This window comes from Sesamum indicum, linkage group LG5 (assembly GCF_000512975.1).
Source record: "Sesamum indicum cultivar Zhongzhi No. 13 linkage group LG5, S_indicum_v1.0, whole genome shotgun sequence".
NCBI lineage: Eukaryota > Viridiplantae > Streptophyta > Magnoliopsida > Lamiales > Pedaliaceae > Sesamum > Sesamum indicum.
Genome location: NC_026149.1, coordinates 16,968,745 through 16,982,349, shown reverse-complemented (window position 1 = coordinate 16,982,349; position 13,605 = coordinate 16,968,745). Strand labels below are relative to the sequence as shown.

General features: G+C 33.8%; 3 protein-coding genes across 3 annotated transcripts; 2 read left to right on the top strand and 1 right to left on the bottom strand.

Moving 5' to 3' along the window:
* On the top strand, positions 3,344–7,143 carry LOC105162949 (probable protein S-acyltransferase 4). The gene is made up of 6 exons (XM_011081128.2): positions 3,344–3,761; positions 4,836–5,030; positions 5,123–5,431; positions 5,733–5,954; positions 6,041–6,494; positions 6,705–7,143. Exons 1-5 carry the CDS (start codon positions 3,705–3,707, stop codon positions 6,485–6,487), a joined length of 1,230 nt encoding a protein of 409 aa, XP_011079430.1. The 5' UTR covers positions 3,344–3,704; the 3' UTR covers positions 6,488–6,494; positions 6,705–7,143.
* Positions 7,881–10,151, top strand: LOC105162815 (magnesium-protoporphyrin IX monomethyl ester [oxidative] cyclase, chloroplastic). The gene is made up of 5 exons (XM_011080930.2): positions 7,881–8,414; positions 8,967–9,031; positions 9,139–9,466; positions 9,574–9,672; positions 9,749–10,151. Exons 1-5 carry the CDS (start codon positions 7,965–7,967, stop codon positions 10,010–10,012), a joined length of 1,206 nt encoding a protein of 401 aa, XP_011079232.1. The 5' UTR covers positions 7,881–7,964; the 3' UTR covers positions 10,013–10,151.
* On the bottom strand, positions 10,240–12,704 carry LOC105162814 (probable aquaporin SIP2-1). Its single transcript, XM_011080929.2, has 3 exons — positions 12,192–12,704; positions 10,687–10,947; positions 10,240–10,585 (listed from the first exon to the last, which is right to left on the bottom strand). The coding sequence occupies exons 1-3, from the start codon at positions 12,489–12,491 to the stop codon at positions 10,394–10,396; spliced, it is 753 nt and encodes a 250-aa protein (XP_011079231.1). The 5' UTR covers positions 12,492–12,704; the 3' UTR covers positions 10,240–10,393.

The following is a 13,605-nucleotide window of genomic DNA, read 5'->3' as shown; positions in this document are numbered from 1 at the left end:
AAGCCTAGCTCTTGGCAAGTCTGTTAATTATTTTTGGGATAATATATTTATATTTTTTTAATTAAATATCTTTTTTGATTAAGAAATTAGGTGAAAATGGACTTAGAAACAATAAGATAAAAGAATAACATAAAATTTTGATATTGAGTGGATTATAGGTAGATGAATTATATCAACTTCCATAGATTTATATATGTAATTGCTTATGAGAGGAAAATTTACTTTTATTTATTCATTAAATTAGAACTAATTGATTTTTATAAATAAAAACATTATTAATTCTAATATGGAGTATTCATGTAATTGTTTGAACAATATAACTTGTTATTATTTAAAGAAATATTAGTATAATTATATGTATTATTTTTAAATTACCATTTGTCAAAAAAATCTCTGATTCTAGTTTCACTTATTCATCAAATTCTTTTTATTTTCGTAATTTTAAAGTATTTGGAGCTCAATTTATCTTTCACTTGTTTGTCAAACTAAATTAAAAATAAATTTATACATACATATAATTACCGTAGTTATATAATTATCATATATATATATACAAATATATATTAATTCCATATTTTTGTTTTAGTTCATAAGCCCTTTTGATTTTATTAATTGTATATTTTTTAAAGTAAATATATAAATATATCTGCATGTATAAATTTATTTTTAATTTAATTCAACAAACAAGTGAAATTAAAAAATAAAAAGAGCTTGATGAATAAGTAAAACTAAAATTAGAAAAAGTTTCGACAGAGGGGTTGATTTTAGCATTTTAGAAATCTCTTTATTTTTTTTCTCTTTCATAAAGCAATTTTGTAAGGGTAAAATGGTCTTTTCAAACTTAAAAATTAAATGTCAGGATTTCTTTTGAAGGTATAATACTTTAAGGGGGTAATTGAATACTTCAGGAGTGGTAACTGTATTTTATCTTTTTTTTTTTCCTTTCTGTAAAGGGCTAATTACACTTATACCCCTTTCAAAAATGTGAAATTATATATTTTTCTCAATTTTTTTTTTTTGAAACTACCCTTTATAAGTATACCACTTTCGTAAGAGTTTGAATGAAAAATAACAGTTTAGCATAAGAAAAATATATGAACTTATAATTTTACGTCTCAATCAATATTTTGTGTAAATTATTAACAATATATTTAATTTTTCATTCATAAATAGTTATTTTTATCCAATGACATTAATTCAAAAATTATATTTTATTATAATTACACCATTTTGACGTTATTTATTATCTTTTATTCTCTTTAAAGTATAAAAATATTATAAGGGTATTTTTGTTACTAAATTATACAGAATGCTGAATAATAAATAGAATTAAACTTTTCAATAATTTTTTTGTTTGACATCATCATTTTTCGTTCAAACCCTAAATAAAATAGTATAATTGTTAACAGAGAATTTTCTAAGACGGTGTAAATATAATTTTAAAGGTTTTTTTTTTCTACAAAAATTGTAGTTCATATATATTTTGAGAAGAGTCCAAAATAAAATTAAACATTTAATAAAAATTAAAATTCTTCCCATAGACTTAGGATCTTTGTGCATACAACTCTGTCTACTGTCTAATTTTATTTTATTTTATTGTGACTCTGTAAGAAACAAGAAGGTATTATTTTAAACTGTTTTCAGACATATGTGATGATGCTAAATAGAATCTTCACCAACAATTATTGCATTTTAAATCATATATATATATATATATTATTTGCAAATCCATCCCAAAGAATAGTATATTCGCAAATTCCAACCACTTTCTTAGCTGGTTTTATACCAAATTATATCCTATAATATCCGTTTTTTGTATTATTATCTCAAAAAATACACATCAAACACAAGAAATTAAATTTATTTCAAAGCATAGAATATTAAATATATATATATGAAGAGGGCAATATGTGCTTGCACGTTGTATATGACTTTAATATATAAATAAATAGTGATTAATGGTAAGTTTTGTGCTTTGAGATTGTACCAAAAATATAAATAAATTATAATACTAAAGAAATGACTTATTTATGTTGATTTTTAGGAAAAAGGACAAAGAAATATATATATATATATATATATATATGAAGGATAAATATATTTACATCCGCTGATCTATTATCTATCTACACAAATTGTTCTTGTCTTTTGCGTATTTATATAAGCCACTCCTGGCAGCTCAAGAAACTGGAGGTGATTTGTGTAATATTGTTAACGTTTCTCGAAGATATATGTGGAATTTTTTTAAAAAGAGGGATGGTTTGTGTAAATGATGTTGATCTTTTTGGTCGGTGTATGGTAATTTTTCGAAAGGCAAGGTTGTGTAAATAAAGATAAAGAAATATAGATGTAATTTTTCTCTATATATAATTGGGAGAAATATAGTTTATAATCTTTCACAGTAATTTATATATTCTCTAATCTAGTTTATTATTATTAGGGATAGTTACACTCCCCTCCTCTGAGGTTTAGTGTAATTATATGTAGATTCCATGTGGTTTGAGAAATTAAATCTAGCTCTCTTGAGATTTGTTCCTATCTAACAAGTGAGTACCTCTATTAGTCAAAATTTATCGAATTTGCTGATATTAACAAAAAATTAGAAAAAATAAAAATTTATATTAACCACCAGTTAACTTACTCCTAAGTTATTGCATGGCAACTAAATCTTTTTATGATAAAAAATTACCCTTATACATCTTCATATGTTAATGCATGTGAAGATATAAATCTTCAATGTTATAAAGGTAGCTTAGTTCGAAAGAAATTATAGACTTGCGATACGTCATTAATCAGTCAATCGATGGTAAATATCAATCTCCATTCAATTTTTTTTTTGTTAATATCAACAGATTCAGTGAATTTGACTAATGGAGGGACTTATTTATTCGACAGAAGCAAATTTTAGGGGTGCTAAATGTTATTTTTCAAACCACATGAAATTTATGTGTAATTACATCAAATTTCAGGAGAGGAGAGTGTAATTATCCCATATTATTATTATTATGAAATAATACCATATTATCAAGAAAAATCAAGAAAATATAATTTTTCATGCTCCTTTTTTGTTTTTTTTACATAATAAAATCTTTATTTTGAATTCCATACATTGTGAAAAAGGAATTTGCATGGTGTCTTCACAAGAAACGGCAAGAAAAGGTGAAAACTTGGAACATCCGCCGCAGCAGCCAAATTTACCGGAGGAGAGAGAAAGAAAGAGTTGATGAGTGCCGACTTAGAGAGAGAAAATAACTGAAAAATCAGTTTTTTAGTTAGAGAAATTGCTCAGAAATGCAATAAACTGACAAACAGACAGACATTCAAAGATTAGAGAACTAAGACATGTAAACACATTTATGAGAATAATAAACATTTCTTCCTAAGAAAATCCGTCTCAAACAGAAACGGAGGGCAAATGGCAGCTGTTTCTTGATCATCATCTCTCTCTCTCTCACTCCTTCGCTAAATTCAAACCACTCACAAAACCCTGAACCCACGTTTTGCAGAGAATGATCAAGAAAGTTGAAAAGATTAAGGTTTTAGACTGTTGAGGTTGTCTCTCGACGTGGGCTGTCGCCAAGAATCAAAAGGGTTCAAGAAAGAACGGAGCTTTATGCGATCGCAAACTAACAGCAACCTCAATCGAGTTTTGGGTTGTCTGTTGTTGTTCTGTTTTTCTTGTCTTTTTTTTTGATTGAAGCATTATGGAGATAGAGAAACCCAAACCTCAGAGGCTTTATCAAGTCTGGAGAGGAAGCAATGTAAGCCCTTTTCTTTATGGTTGATTATTTGTGCTTTCAGGAGTGGATTTCTTGATTTTGATATGTAACTTTCCTTAAACCAAGAAATGTTCTTGTGAAGATGTGGGAATTTTATTGCTGGGATCAAATCATTTCTGTTTCATTTGGGTGTTTGCAAAGAATAAAGTTAAAACTGTATGGACTAGATTTTGTCCAGATTGTATCATATAGAGAGTTTGATTACTGGCTATAAGAACTTCTCACACTTGCAAGTTTAAATTCAAAATTCCCTCTTCTGAGATGAGATTGCATTCAGTCAATGGTAAAAAATTCAAAAGAATTTTAGATATGCAAAGAGAGAAATAGAGGACGAAGATTTATGAGGTTCGACCATATGGTCTCCGCCTATGAGAGAAATGCCCGTAGGGCTAAATTATATTATTCTTTTTTAATTTGAGGATCTAACCTTCACCTATTTATATAGGTAAATTACATATGTTTGATAATGGAAAACAAAGGAAATCTCTCCAAAATCAAACCATATAAGTATCACAAGAATCACTTGGATATTATTGTGATTCTCTTATGATTTTACAAGTATTTGGAGAATCGATTCTCAACATGGATATATGTTTTTTGTTTGGGTATATGCAACAAGTAACAGTTGTAGACTTGTGGTGGTGTAGTTTGATCCGACGTTATACTTACACTAAGCTATCATGGGTCCTTCTTTATTGCACTGAGTAAATTTTTAATGTTATAAGTTTTTACGGGGACTTCAGTATAAACGTTTGATGGATAGACGTTGCTGCCATTTTGTTTGAAATTGTATCATACTAAGAGAACTTGATCGACTATGGACATAGGAACATTATGCTTTCCCTTGTGTTTGATTCTCCTCATTTTTCCGCATATTTCACTATGTGTCTTCCAATTTCCTACAGAAGAAGATTTTATCGTTTCCTTGTGTATAATATAACGGAATTTCCCTTTTCATGGTGGCTCGTTTAGATTTGAACAATGCTTGTAATTGATTGCTGAATTTGTGATATCAAGCACTTATTAAGATTTGGTTTGTTCTTTTGAATGTCACAGAGATTCTTATTTGGAGGAAGATTGATTTTTGGTCCGGATGTATCGTCTTTGTTTCTTTCCACATTCCTCATTGCCGGCCCCGCGCTTGCATTTTGTATAAAGATCTCATGTATCATCAGACATCGGATAAGAGAAAACAAACCTGCTCTTTCATGGTATTCTGTAATGATTGTGGCTATTGTCCTAACCATGATGGTAAGTAAACTATCCAAAGTGGTCCTATTTTGTGCAGAAACATCCTTAACCTGATAAAATCATTGAAATTGTTTTCTTGATGTTGCATACAGGATATGTTCTTCCTCTTCCTTACATCAAGTAGAGATCCCGGAATTGTTCCTAGGAATACAAGACCACCTGAATCTGATGAAACAGTTGAAATGAACACTCCATCGATGGAGTGGGTGCAAGGTAGAACTCCTCATTTGAAACTTCCTCGGACAAAGGATGTTATCGTAAACGGGCACTCAGTTAAAGTGAAATTTTGTGATACTTGTTTGCTCTACCGTCCTCCCCGGGCATCTCATTGCTCCATCTGCAATAACTGTGTTCAGAGATTTGATCACCACTGTCCGTGGCTTGGCCAATGCATTGGTATAGTGAGTATTTCTGACATACCTTAAAACAAATTTGTGTCGCATAAGTACATATATGTTTGTCTAGGTCTTTTGTGTACCGGTATTGCTTATGAATGTTTGTCGTGCAATATTGTCTTGACATTGGACAACCAATATTATGTTTGGCTTGGATTGGAGGTTGTGAGATTTCTGTTCCATGTTCTCAAATGTTGTAGTGGAGATCAAAGTTCATGTGAAATGCACACAACTCGTACAAACACTGAGTTCTGAGTTTTCAAGGACAGAACATAGTAACATGTGATGTTTTATTATATGTTTGCAGCGAAACTATAGGTACTTCTACATGTTTATATCAACATCGACGATCTTATGCATATATGTTTTTTCGGTGTCATGGATCAACATTGTCCATGAGAAAGACAACGTGTGGAAAGCCATTACAAGTGATATTTTATCAGACTTTCTGATCATTTACTGCTTCATTGCTGTTTGGTTCGTCGGTGGCCTTTCAGTTTTCCACTTGTATCTCATTAGCACGAATCAGGTAATCATTCTCTCAAATTGAATATGACCATTCTCGTGTCGATTTTGTTCGGATGCACGTACTAATGAAGAAACATTATCATGCAGACTACATATGAGAACTTCAGGTACCGCTACGACAAGAAGGAGAATCCATATAACAAGGGGGTGATCAAGAACTTTCAAGAAGTCTTTTTCTCTAAAATCTCACCTTCGCTGCATGATTTCCGAGCATTCGTTCAAGAAGATGAAGTTATGGTCAGAGAACCCACAGATCACAATTTCATGGAAGACAGCAGTAGCTCGAAAGAAAAAATTGATATCGGAAGTAAGTGTGGTGAAAACAACGGCCTTACACTCCCAGAGATATTGAGAAGCATCGAATGTGATGAGATTGAGGAGAATCTGAAACACGAGGAAGGGGACGATGGAACTGATTCTAACAGGTTGGTCAGTCGTGTTGAACAAGAACCGGACAAACACGCGATTGAAATTGACGAAGAGATAGTTGATTATGTAAAATCAGATCAAACGACAGCATCAGTTCAAGCATAGAACACAGGTAGCATTCCGTTGCTGCAATCTTGATTTTATGACATATCTGATCTTGTTTGAAGTCTTACATACAGTTTAATCATCAATCCAAACAAACGATAAGTTGTCTTATCCCATCCGGCATCATACGACATTCTATGTAGTAGTAATCCGATATTGTTGAGTGTGGATTCATATAAGCTCTCAAAAACTGAGACATTTCTTGCATTCTGTTCAGTTTTCAGAATACGATACGAAAACATCGTTGCCGGCTTTCAACTCTGTTTCCAGCAGGAAGTTCCATACTCATAGGACCCTACAATGTTCAGAATAATCACTGCAAGTTCTTGCAACAGAACCAGGAAGCAATTCTAGCTAGGAGACTGCAAACATCAAATATACGATGATTTTGTTGTGTTTGTTGCTTTGTTTTATTAGGGTCTTACCCGGCAAGTTCAAAAATCTGACGGCTCTGACCATACATCACGTGCGACTTGCTCATGATTTCTTTGATGAATGATGGATGTTTTCAGAGACCAATGGATCTCAAGGCTTCTTTTAATGTTTGTTCCAAAACAATGTGTAAGAGAGAGTGTGTGTTGTGTGTCAGAAAAACATACTTTAGAGCTTAGATGGGATATTATTGTCTCCAAAATGCTGACGAGTTTCGAAAATTCATGAAAATTAATTTTTTTCTTTTTATCATTCTTGTGTAATATATTATATTTGATTTTTAATATTTACATATTATCAATTATTTCGATGCACAGAATATAATTATAATTAGGGTAGTTAAAGCTATCTCTCATGAGATTTGGTCTAATTACAGGTGTCTTTTGTTGTGTGAAAAATTACAAATATTCTCATAAATGAAAAATAATTATGTAGTTCCTAAGTAGTGAAGTGAACATTAGGATTTTACCCTAGTTGAACTTTTACAAAAAATATTTAAAAAAGTGATGATGGATAAAATAAATAATCCAATGGGAGTATTGGTCCGTAAAAATATTTTAAAAAATATAATGCATAATTTAAAAGGGTATTTTGGTCAATTTTCATAAAAAATTGAATAAAAACTTAACGAAAACTAACGGAATGACCTCGTTGTTAGATAAAAGTTAAAATTAGAAATGATTTATAATTTTTCAAATAATAATAATGTATTTATAATTATATTCAATTTTAAAAGAGGTGATTGTATTTTACACTTAAAATTATTCATCAAAATAATATATGTAGACATGTATATTGTCATTCACTGAAAATCTACTTGTGGAGAGAGCTAGACCACGAGAACTGTTGTCCCACTACATGAATATGCAATCAGACAGGCGTATAGCACCAGGCCACGTGTCAAACTCCCACGTAACTCATAGATTTCTTCCGATGAGGTTAGATTCAGACATTTCTGTCCGAATTATCATATAATCTCCCACTCCTCCTCAGTCTTCTTCAGTTCATCATTATTTTGTGCTGAAATTTCAGTTTCAGCAAAAATATGGCAGCAGAAATGGCTCTCATAAAACCCGTTTCCAAATTCAGCCCAAGAATTGGGAACCCAAGAATCCCAGTGGGGAGAAGATTCTCCACCGTCAGAATGTCGTCCACCGCCGCCCCGTCTCCGGCAAAGCCGAAGAAGAGTCAGAAACAGGAGATACAGGAGACCCTTTTGACCCCGAGATTTTACACCACTGATTTTGATGAAATGGAGCAGCTTTTCAACACACAAATCAACAAGAACTTGAACATGGATGAGTTTGAGGCTTTGCTTCAGGAGTTCAAGACAGATTTCAACCAGACCCACTTTGTCAGGAACAAGGAATTCAAGGAGGCTGCTGACAAGATTGATGGGCCATTGAGGCAGATTTTTGTGGAGTTCTTGGAGAGGTCTTGCACTGCTGAGTTCTCTGGTTTTCTTCTCTATAAGGAGCTTGGAAGGAGGCTCAAGGTATGTTCTTGATGAGTTCTTCAACTTAATTCTTCTTGCCCTCTTACTATATGGACTACTTGGGAAAATTTAATATTGTTTGTTGGGTTTGAATGCTTGATGGTAATGATCAGAATGGAGCAGTTCTTAGCTATTTTGATTTGAAGTTTTTGTTGGTTATGAATCTGAAATTCCAACTGCATGACATCCGTTCGACGTTTTGTTTAAGTAACTTTAACCTTGTATTGCTAGATTGGTGGTGATTGATCACATTTATATGGCAGGTGTTCTTGATGTTTTCAGTTATTTTCAGCTTGTTTTGAGTGTTCAAAGTTTGTTATCCAAAAGAAGAGCTTGAATTACAGCTTGAAGTACAGATCCAACTTGAAAATGTATTAGATTTTCCATCTCTAATGGTAATAACAGTTGTTTGCTTGCATCTCATGTAGTCGGTTTGTGTAAATTTAAATTGGCTGTTTTTACTCATGAAAGGCGTTAGGCGTTTCGTTAAAGAATTTCGTTAGGCGAATTCATGTTGATGTTAGTCAACTTATATATCCATACCTTGTGCAGAAAACCAATCCTGTCGTTGCTGAGATTTTCTCCCTCATGTCTAGGGACGAAGCCCGCCATGCTGGGTATGTTCGAATTTCTCCACCCACCCTGTTGAAGCACACACCTTACTTTTTGACAAGGTCACAGATGTTTAAATAATAACAAAAGAAATTGGGATTGTTTTTAACAGGTTCTTGAACAAAGGTTTATCTGACTTCAATCTGGCTCTGGACTTGGGGTTCCTAACAAAGGCCCGAAAATACACTTTTTTCAAGCCTAAGTTCATTTTCTATGCGACTTATTTGTCTGAGAAGATTGGATATTGGAGATACATAACCATATACAGGCATCTCAAGGAGAACCCTGAATACCAATGCTATCCGATTTTTAAATACTTTGAGAACTGGTGCCAGGATGAGAACCGCCATGGTGATTTCTTCTCGGCTTTGATGAAGGCACAGCCTCAGTTCCTAAATGACTGGAAGGCAAAGTTGTGGGCTCGTTTCTTCTGTCTGTCGGTAATAACACGTTTTGAACAATGTGTATTGTTTCTTGAAGATTTAGCTGCTATCTCATTATTTCGCTTTTCTATGCTTTGCTCATATCTTGATGATCAAATATGTAGGTTTATGTGACGATGTACCTCAATGACTGCCAAAGAACGGCTTTTTACGAGGGCATTGGCCTTGATACTAAAGAATTTGACATGCATGTTATCATTGAGGTAATTTATTTTTCTCGTTGTCGTCTTGCATCATTTCGTTCTTGCATTTTCGCTTGAAATGTAATTCTTCGTGCAGACAAACCGCACAACTGCAAGAATTTTCCCAGCTGTACTGGACGTTGAGAACCCAGAATTCAAGAGGAAGTTGGACCGCATGGTGGAGATCAACGAGAAACTCCTTGCTGTTGGAGAAACCGACGATATCCCGTTGGTGAAGAACTTGAAGAGGATTCCTCTCATTGCAGCTCTGGCTTCTGAGTTATTGGCTGCATATCTCATGAAACCTATTGAATCTGGTTCAGTGGACTTTGCTGATTTTGAACCACAACTTGTGTACTAATTTTACCATATAATTTCAAATTCATTTTCTACATAACCGTGATTATTGTATAAAAACATGGAGCACAGAACAGAGGCATCACTGTAAGGATCGGGCACTTCTCTGCAGTTCCTGAAATGCTAATTGCTACATCTTTTAAGTTTAGTTTCTGCAATAAAATCTGAACAGAGGAAGATGACTCCAAATTTAAACAAAGCCATGAATCTTGTTTGCAGAAACCTGAGATATACATGTTAGACAGAGGGAAAAGTATGAAATCATGACCGAGAACCAAGTACAACAATATCTGAAGTGAACCATTCTTGATCTATGAACAACTTTACAAGTTCAACAACACTGGAATTCTTGCATCTAATATACAACAAGCCATGAAGAATCTTATCAATTTAATTTTTCAGTCTTCAGCTGTGGGGTGTCGTCCTTCTTAGCAGCTATGGTCTTGTCCTCCTTAGGCCCGGCTAGTATTCGAAACACCCAAACTGCCGCCAAAGTGCCCTCGATGGGAGCAAGCCAGTAAACGATCAAATGCTCCTTGGTGATATGTTCTCCATTAGCAAAAGCCCACCCCATCACCTAAGAAGCACCAACAGAATTGTGTGATGTTGTCGTTTTTCTAAATTTACATATCGAATAGGAAATGAAACAGATCCAGATAATGATAAAGCAATACTTACAGAGGCCGGATTCATGCAACCACCAGTTAGGTCGGAGCCCAGTATGTGAAGAGTAAGCTTGGATACACTGGAAATCCAAGTGTTCATGAAGAAACTATAAATAACCTTTCTAGACAACCCAAGCGAAATTATCACGATGGTGAATGTTAGAAGACCTTCAGTCAATGCACCCTTCGCTATGTCAACGCTCAAGCGTGGCCCGCGTCCTATTCCAGGAAATGTGTCGAGGATGAGCCTAACCCCATAAATCGACCCAACGACCTTTTGAAAAGAAATGAAAAGAACAGATATGAGGTGAATAAGCTTGGCCAAACAATGATGACTAATCGTGCATGCATAAAAAGAATGAGTTCCAAAACTGATGCACATTATAACACATAGACATCCAATTCAACAGATAGCCGGGATGCTTTCCGTGCCAAAATATTTTTTAGGATTGACGTATCATTTGATAGAGTTTGGTGCCTATAAACAGTACTGGGGAAGAAGTATTAAAGAGATTAAGAGAAACAAAGTTTTCTCCTTCTATTGTGTGGAAAGGTATAAACTACTGAACTCAAATTATTGAATGAGAAAATTGATTTCTACGCCTCTCATCCCCTCATTTCTACATGGTATATCAATAGAACCTTGGATCGAGGGTTCATCAGTCCTCCAGCATCCACAGTTTTTTTGTTTTAATCTTGATTCCTGTTAATATCATAACTACTCATGTCTCCAATCATTGTATTAAACAATCTTTGGAAACTCAAACAACCATCTTGGTCGGGATTCAGCAAACAGAAGAAGAAACACCATGTTCTCCTTACAATTTGGTTATGATCTCAGGCAATCCTCATGAGAAATTGTCAAACGGACCAGGCGCCATCCCTACTTGTCCCTCAACTAAGCCGAGCATAGTCTATAATCTATATAAAGGCAAGTCACAGCAAGATTCCATCTTTTCATTTAACTGTCAAGCTGAGCCACTCTCAGTTATTTCTCCTTGAAATTTCCGCGACCTGGTAAATCGGAAACATATACAAACTGAAAAATACTTCTTACCACCTCTATCCACCTGTCTTAAAAGCCCATAAGCAAGCAGATTAATTGGAGTATACACCTTAAAATGCCAAGGATATTTCATAAGTTCACAGGCCTTCCATCTCATTCTCAAATCTCAACAAGTCAAACATTTCATCAAAAGTATATCCGGATCCATATAGGCACTAACAATTAGCAAAAGAAGGAGCTTAATTAACAACAGACTGTTAAAATGTAACTCCCATCCAAGCACCCAAACCACAACTTTCAATTCAAAAGGTTATGAACAAACTTATCCAAAAATACATGTCCCACAACTACAGAGCTCAACCACTGGTTCTAATTACTCAACCCACCAAAAAACAGACAGCTTTATGTGCATAACCAAAACCTTAACATCCCCGGTCATGAAATTACAGACACACACGATGGTCAGTTATTTTTCTCAAAAAAGAGACAAGAAAAAGACCAAGAAGAAGAACCTGGGTAGGGATTCTGGCGCCAAGAACGAAGAGGAAATTGGAAAAATCCCCAGAAATCGCGGCGGACAAAAGGGTAAGAGGATTGTAGTGGCCACCCCTGGCGGCCTTGCACATGAATGTGAAGAAGAACATGTTAAGGAGAGACACAGCGTATCTGACGATTTCGCCCTCAAATTCATGAGCCCCATAACCCAAGATTCTATGCACAAAGATCTTGTTAAGCACGCTTGACCAAACCCACATGAACGACATCAAGAAATCTGCAGCCAGCAGCCGCCATCCCCCCGCCATCTTCTTCATTACTCTCTTTCTCTCTCTCTCACAAGAACACACACAGACACGCAGTTATAGGTGGAGCTAAGTCATATAGAGGAGGAATCAGGATCCCCGGGCTCTGATATTTCCTGGGAATCTTCGCGCTGGGACACACGCGGCCTGTTTTATCAACAGGTCTTAAGTTTTCATCGGGCGCGCGTGTCTGTGTGTGTTGGTCGGATTCTTTGTCCATGGTTTCTGTCGTGCGGTTGATGTTTTATTACCTTTTTCTTCCTTAAAGTCCTCTTGTTTTTGTCTTGAGGTGTGCATTATTGTCCTCCAATAAACATTTTTTTGTTCCTCTCTTTTGTTTACGCCAATGGCCATCTGTTCCAAAAAATAATAATAATGTTTGGATTCGTTTTTAAGTGTTTTGTTGTGTTTTATAGAGATAGAGAGAGAAAAACAAAGATAAACAAGTGTTTGTTAGAGATAGTATGTATGTTTGGATTTGTTTTTTAAGATAATTTAAAATAAGTATTGTATGTTTAATGTGTGTATATATATACGTATGTATTTATGTTAAAACAGTTTAAAACACCTAAATAAGGTGTTTTTGAATGATGACAAACATTGAGTATGTTTTGATTCGTTTTGGAGATAATTTGAAAAATGAAAACAAACATAGCGAATATATTTTTATCCTTATAAAATTAGTTTTTTCATAAAAAAAAATTATTTGATCTGTAATAAATCATTAATAAATTAATCGGGTTTCATTCACTTTCTTGCTAATAATAACAAATTTGATGAATTTTGACTAATTAAGGGCTCTATTTATGAGACGAAAACAAACATTAAGGGTACTAGATGTAATTTTCAAGACCATATAACCTTTTTTATGTAATTACACCAAACCTTATAAAAGAGCGGTGCAATTATCATATTGATAATTTTAATAGATGGTAGAAATTAAGGAATATTTGCAAAACTTTATTTTTCTTTTAAAAGTGCTTATAAATTCTAAAAAGATTTGGATAAATGATTTTGTAACTTTTTTTTAAAAGTACACATAATGTATGTTTTTACATATTGACCCCTCCCATGTTTTGTAATTTCTTTTAAAAAACTTATACATAAAATTTGATTTATTCATATA

What these genes read in the sequence shown, in the direction of transcription:
- LOC105162949 (XM_011081128.2), top strand. Translation starts at nt 3,705, where the DNA reads ATGGAGATAGAGAAACCCAAACCTCAGAGGCTTTATCAAGTCTGGAGA. An exon ending in AAGTCTGGAGAGGAAGCAAT is followed by an intron (nt 3,762 to 4,835) that starts GTAAGCCCTTTT and finishes TGAATGTCACAG; the next exon opens with AGATTCTTATTTGGAGGAAG. An exon ending in CTATTGTCCTAACCATGATG is followed by an intron (nt 5,031 to 5,122) that starts GTAAGTAAACTA and finishes TGTTGCATACAG; the next exon opens with GATATGTTCTTCCTCTTCCT.
- LOC105162815 (XM_011080930.2), top strand. Translation starts at nt 7,965, where the DNA reads ATGGCAGCAGAAATGGCTCTCATAAAACCCGTTTCCAAATTCAGCCCA. An exon ending in GACGAAGCCCGCCATGCTGG is followed by an intron (nt 9,032 to 9,138) that starts GTATGTTCGAAT and finishes TGTTTTTAACAG; the next exon opens with GTTCTTGAACAAAGGTTTAT. An exon ending in ACATGCATGTTATCATTGAG is followed by an intron (nt 9,673 to 9,748) that starts GTAATTTATTTT and finishes TTCTTCGTGCAG; the next exon opens with ACAAACCGCACAACTGCAAG.
- LOC105162814 (XM_011080929.2), bottom strand. Translation starts at nt 12,491, where the DNA reads ATGAAGAAGATGGCGGGGGGATGGCGGCTGCTGGCTGCAGATTTCTTG. An exon ending in GCGCCAGAATCCCTACCCAG is followed by an intron (nt 10,948 to 12,191) that starts GTTCTTCTTCTT and finishes TCTTTTCAAAAG; the next exon opens with GTCGTTGGGTCGATTTATGG. An exon ending in GTTGCATGAATCCGGCCTCT is followed by an intron (nt 10,586 to 10,686) that starts GTAAGTATTGCT and finishes GGTGCTTCTTAG; the next exon opens with GTGATGGGGTGGGCTTTTGC.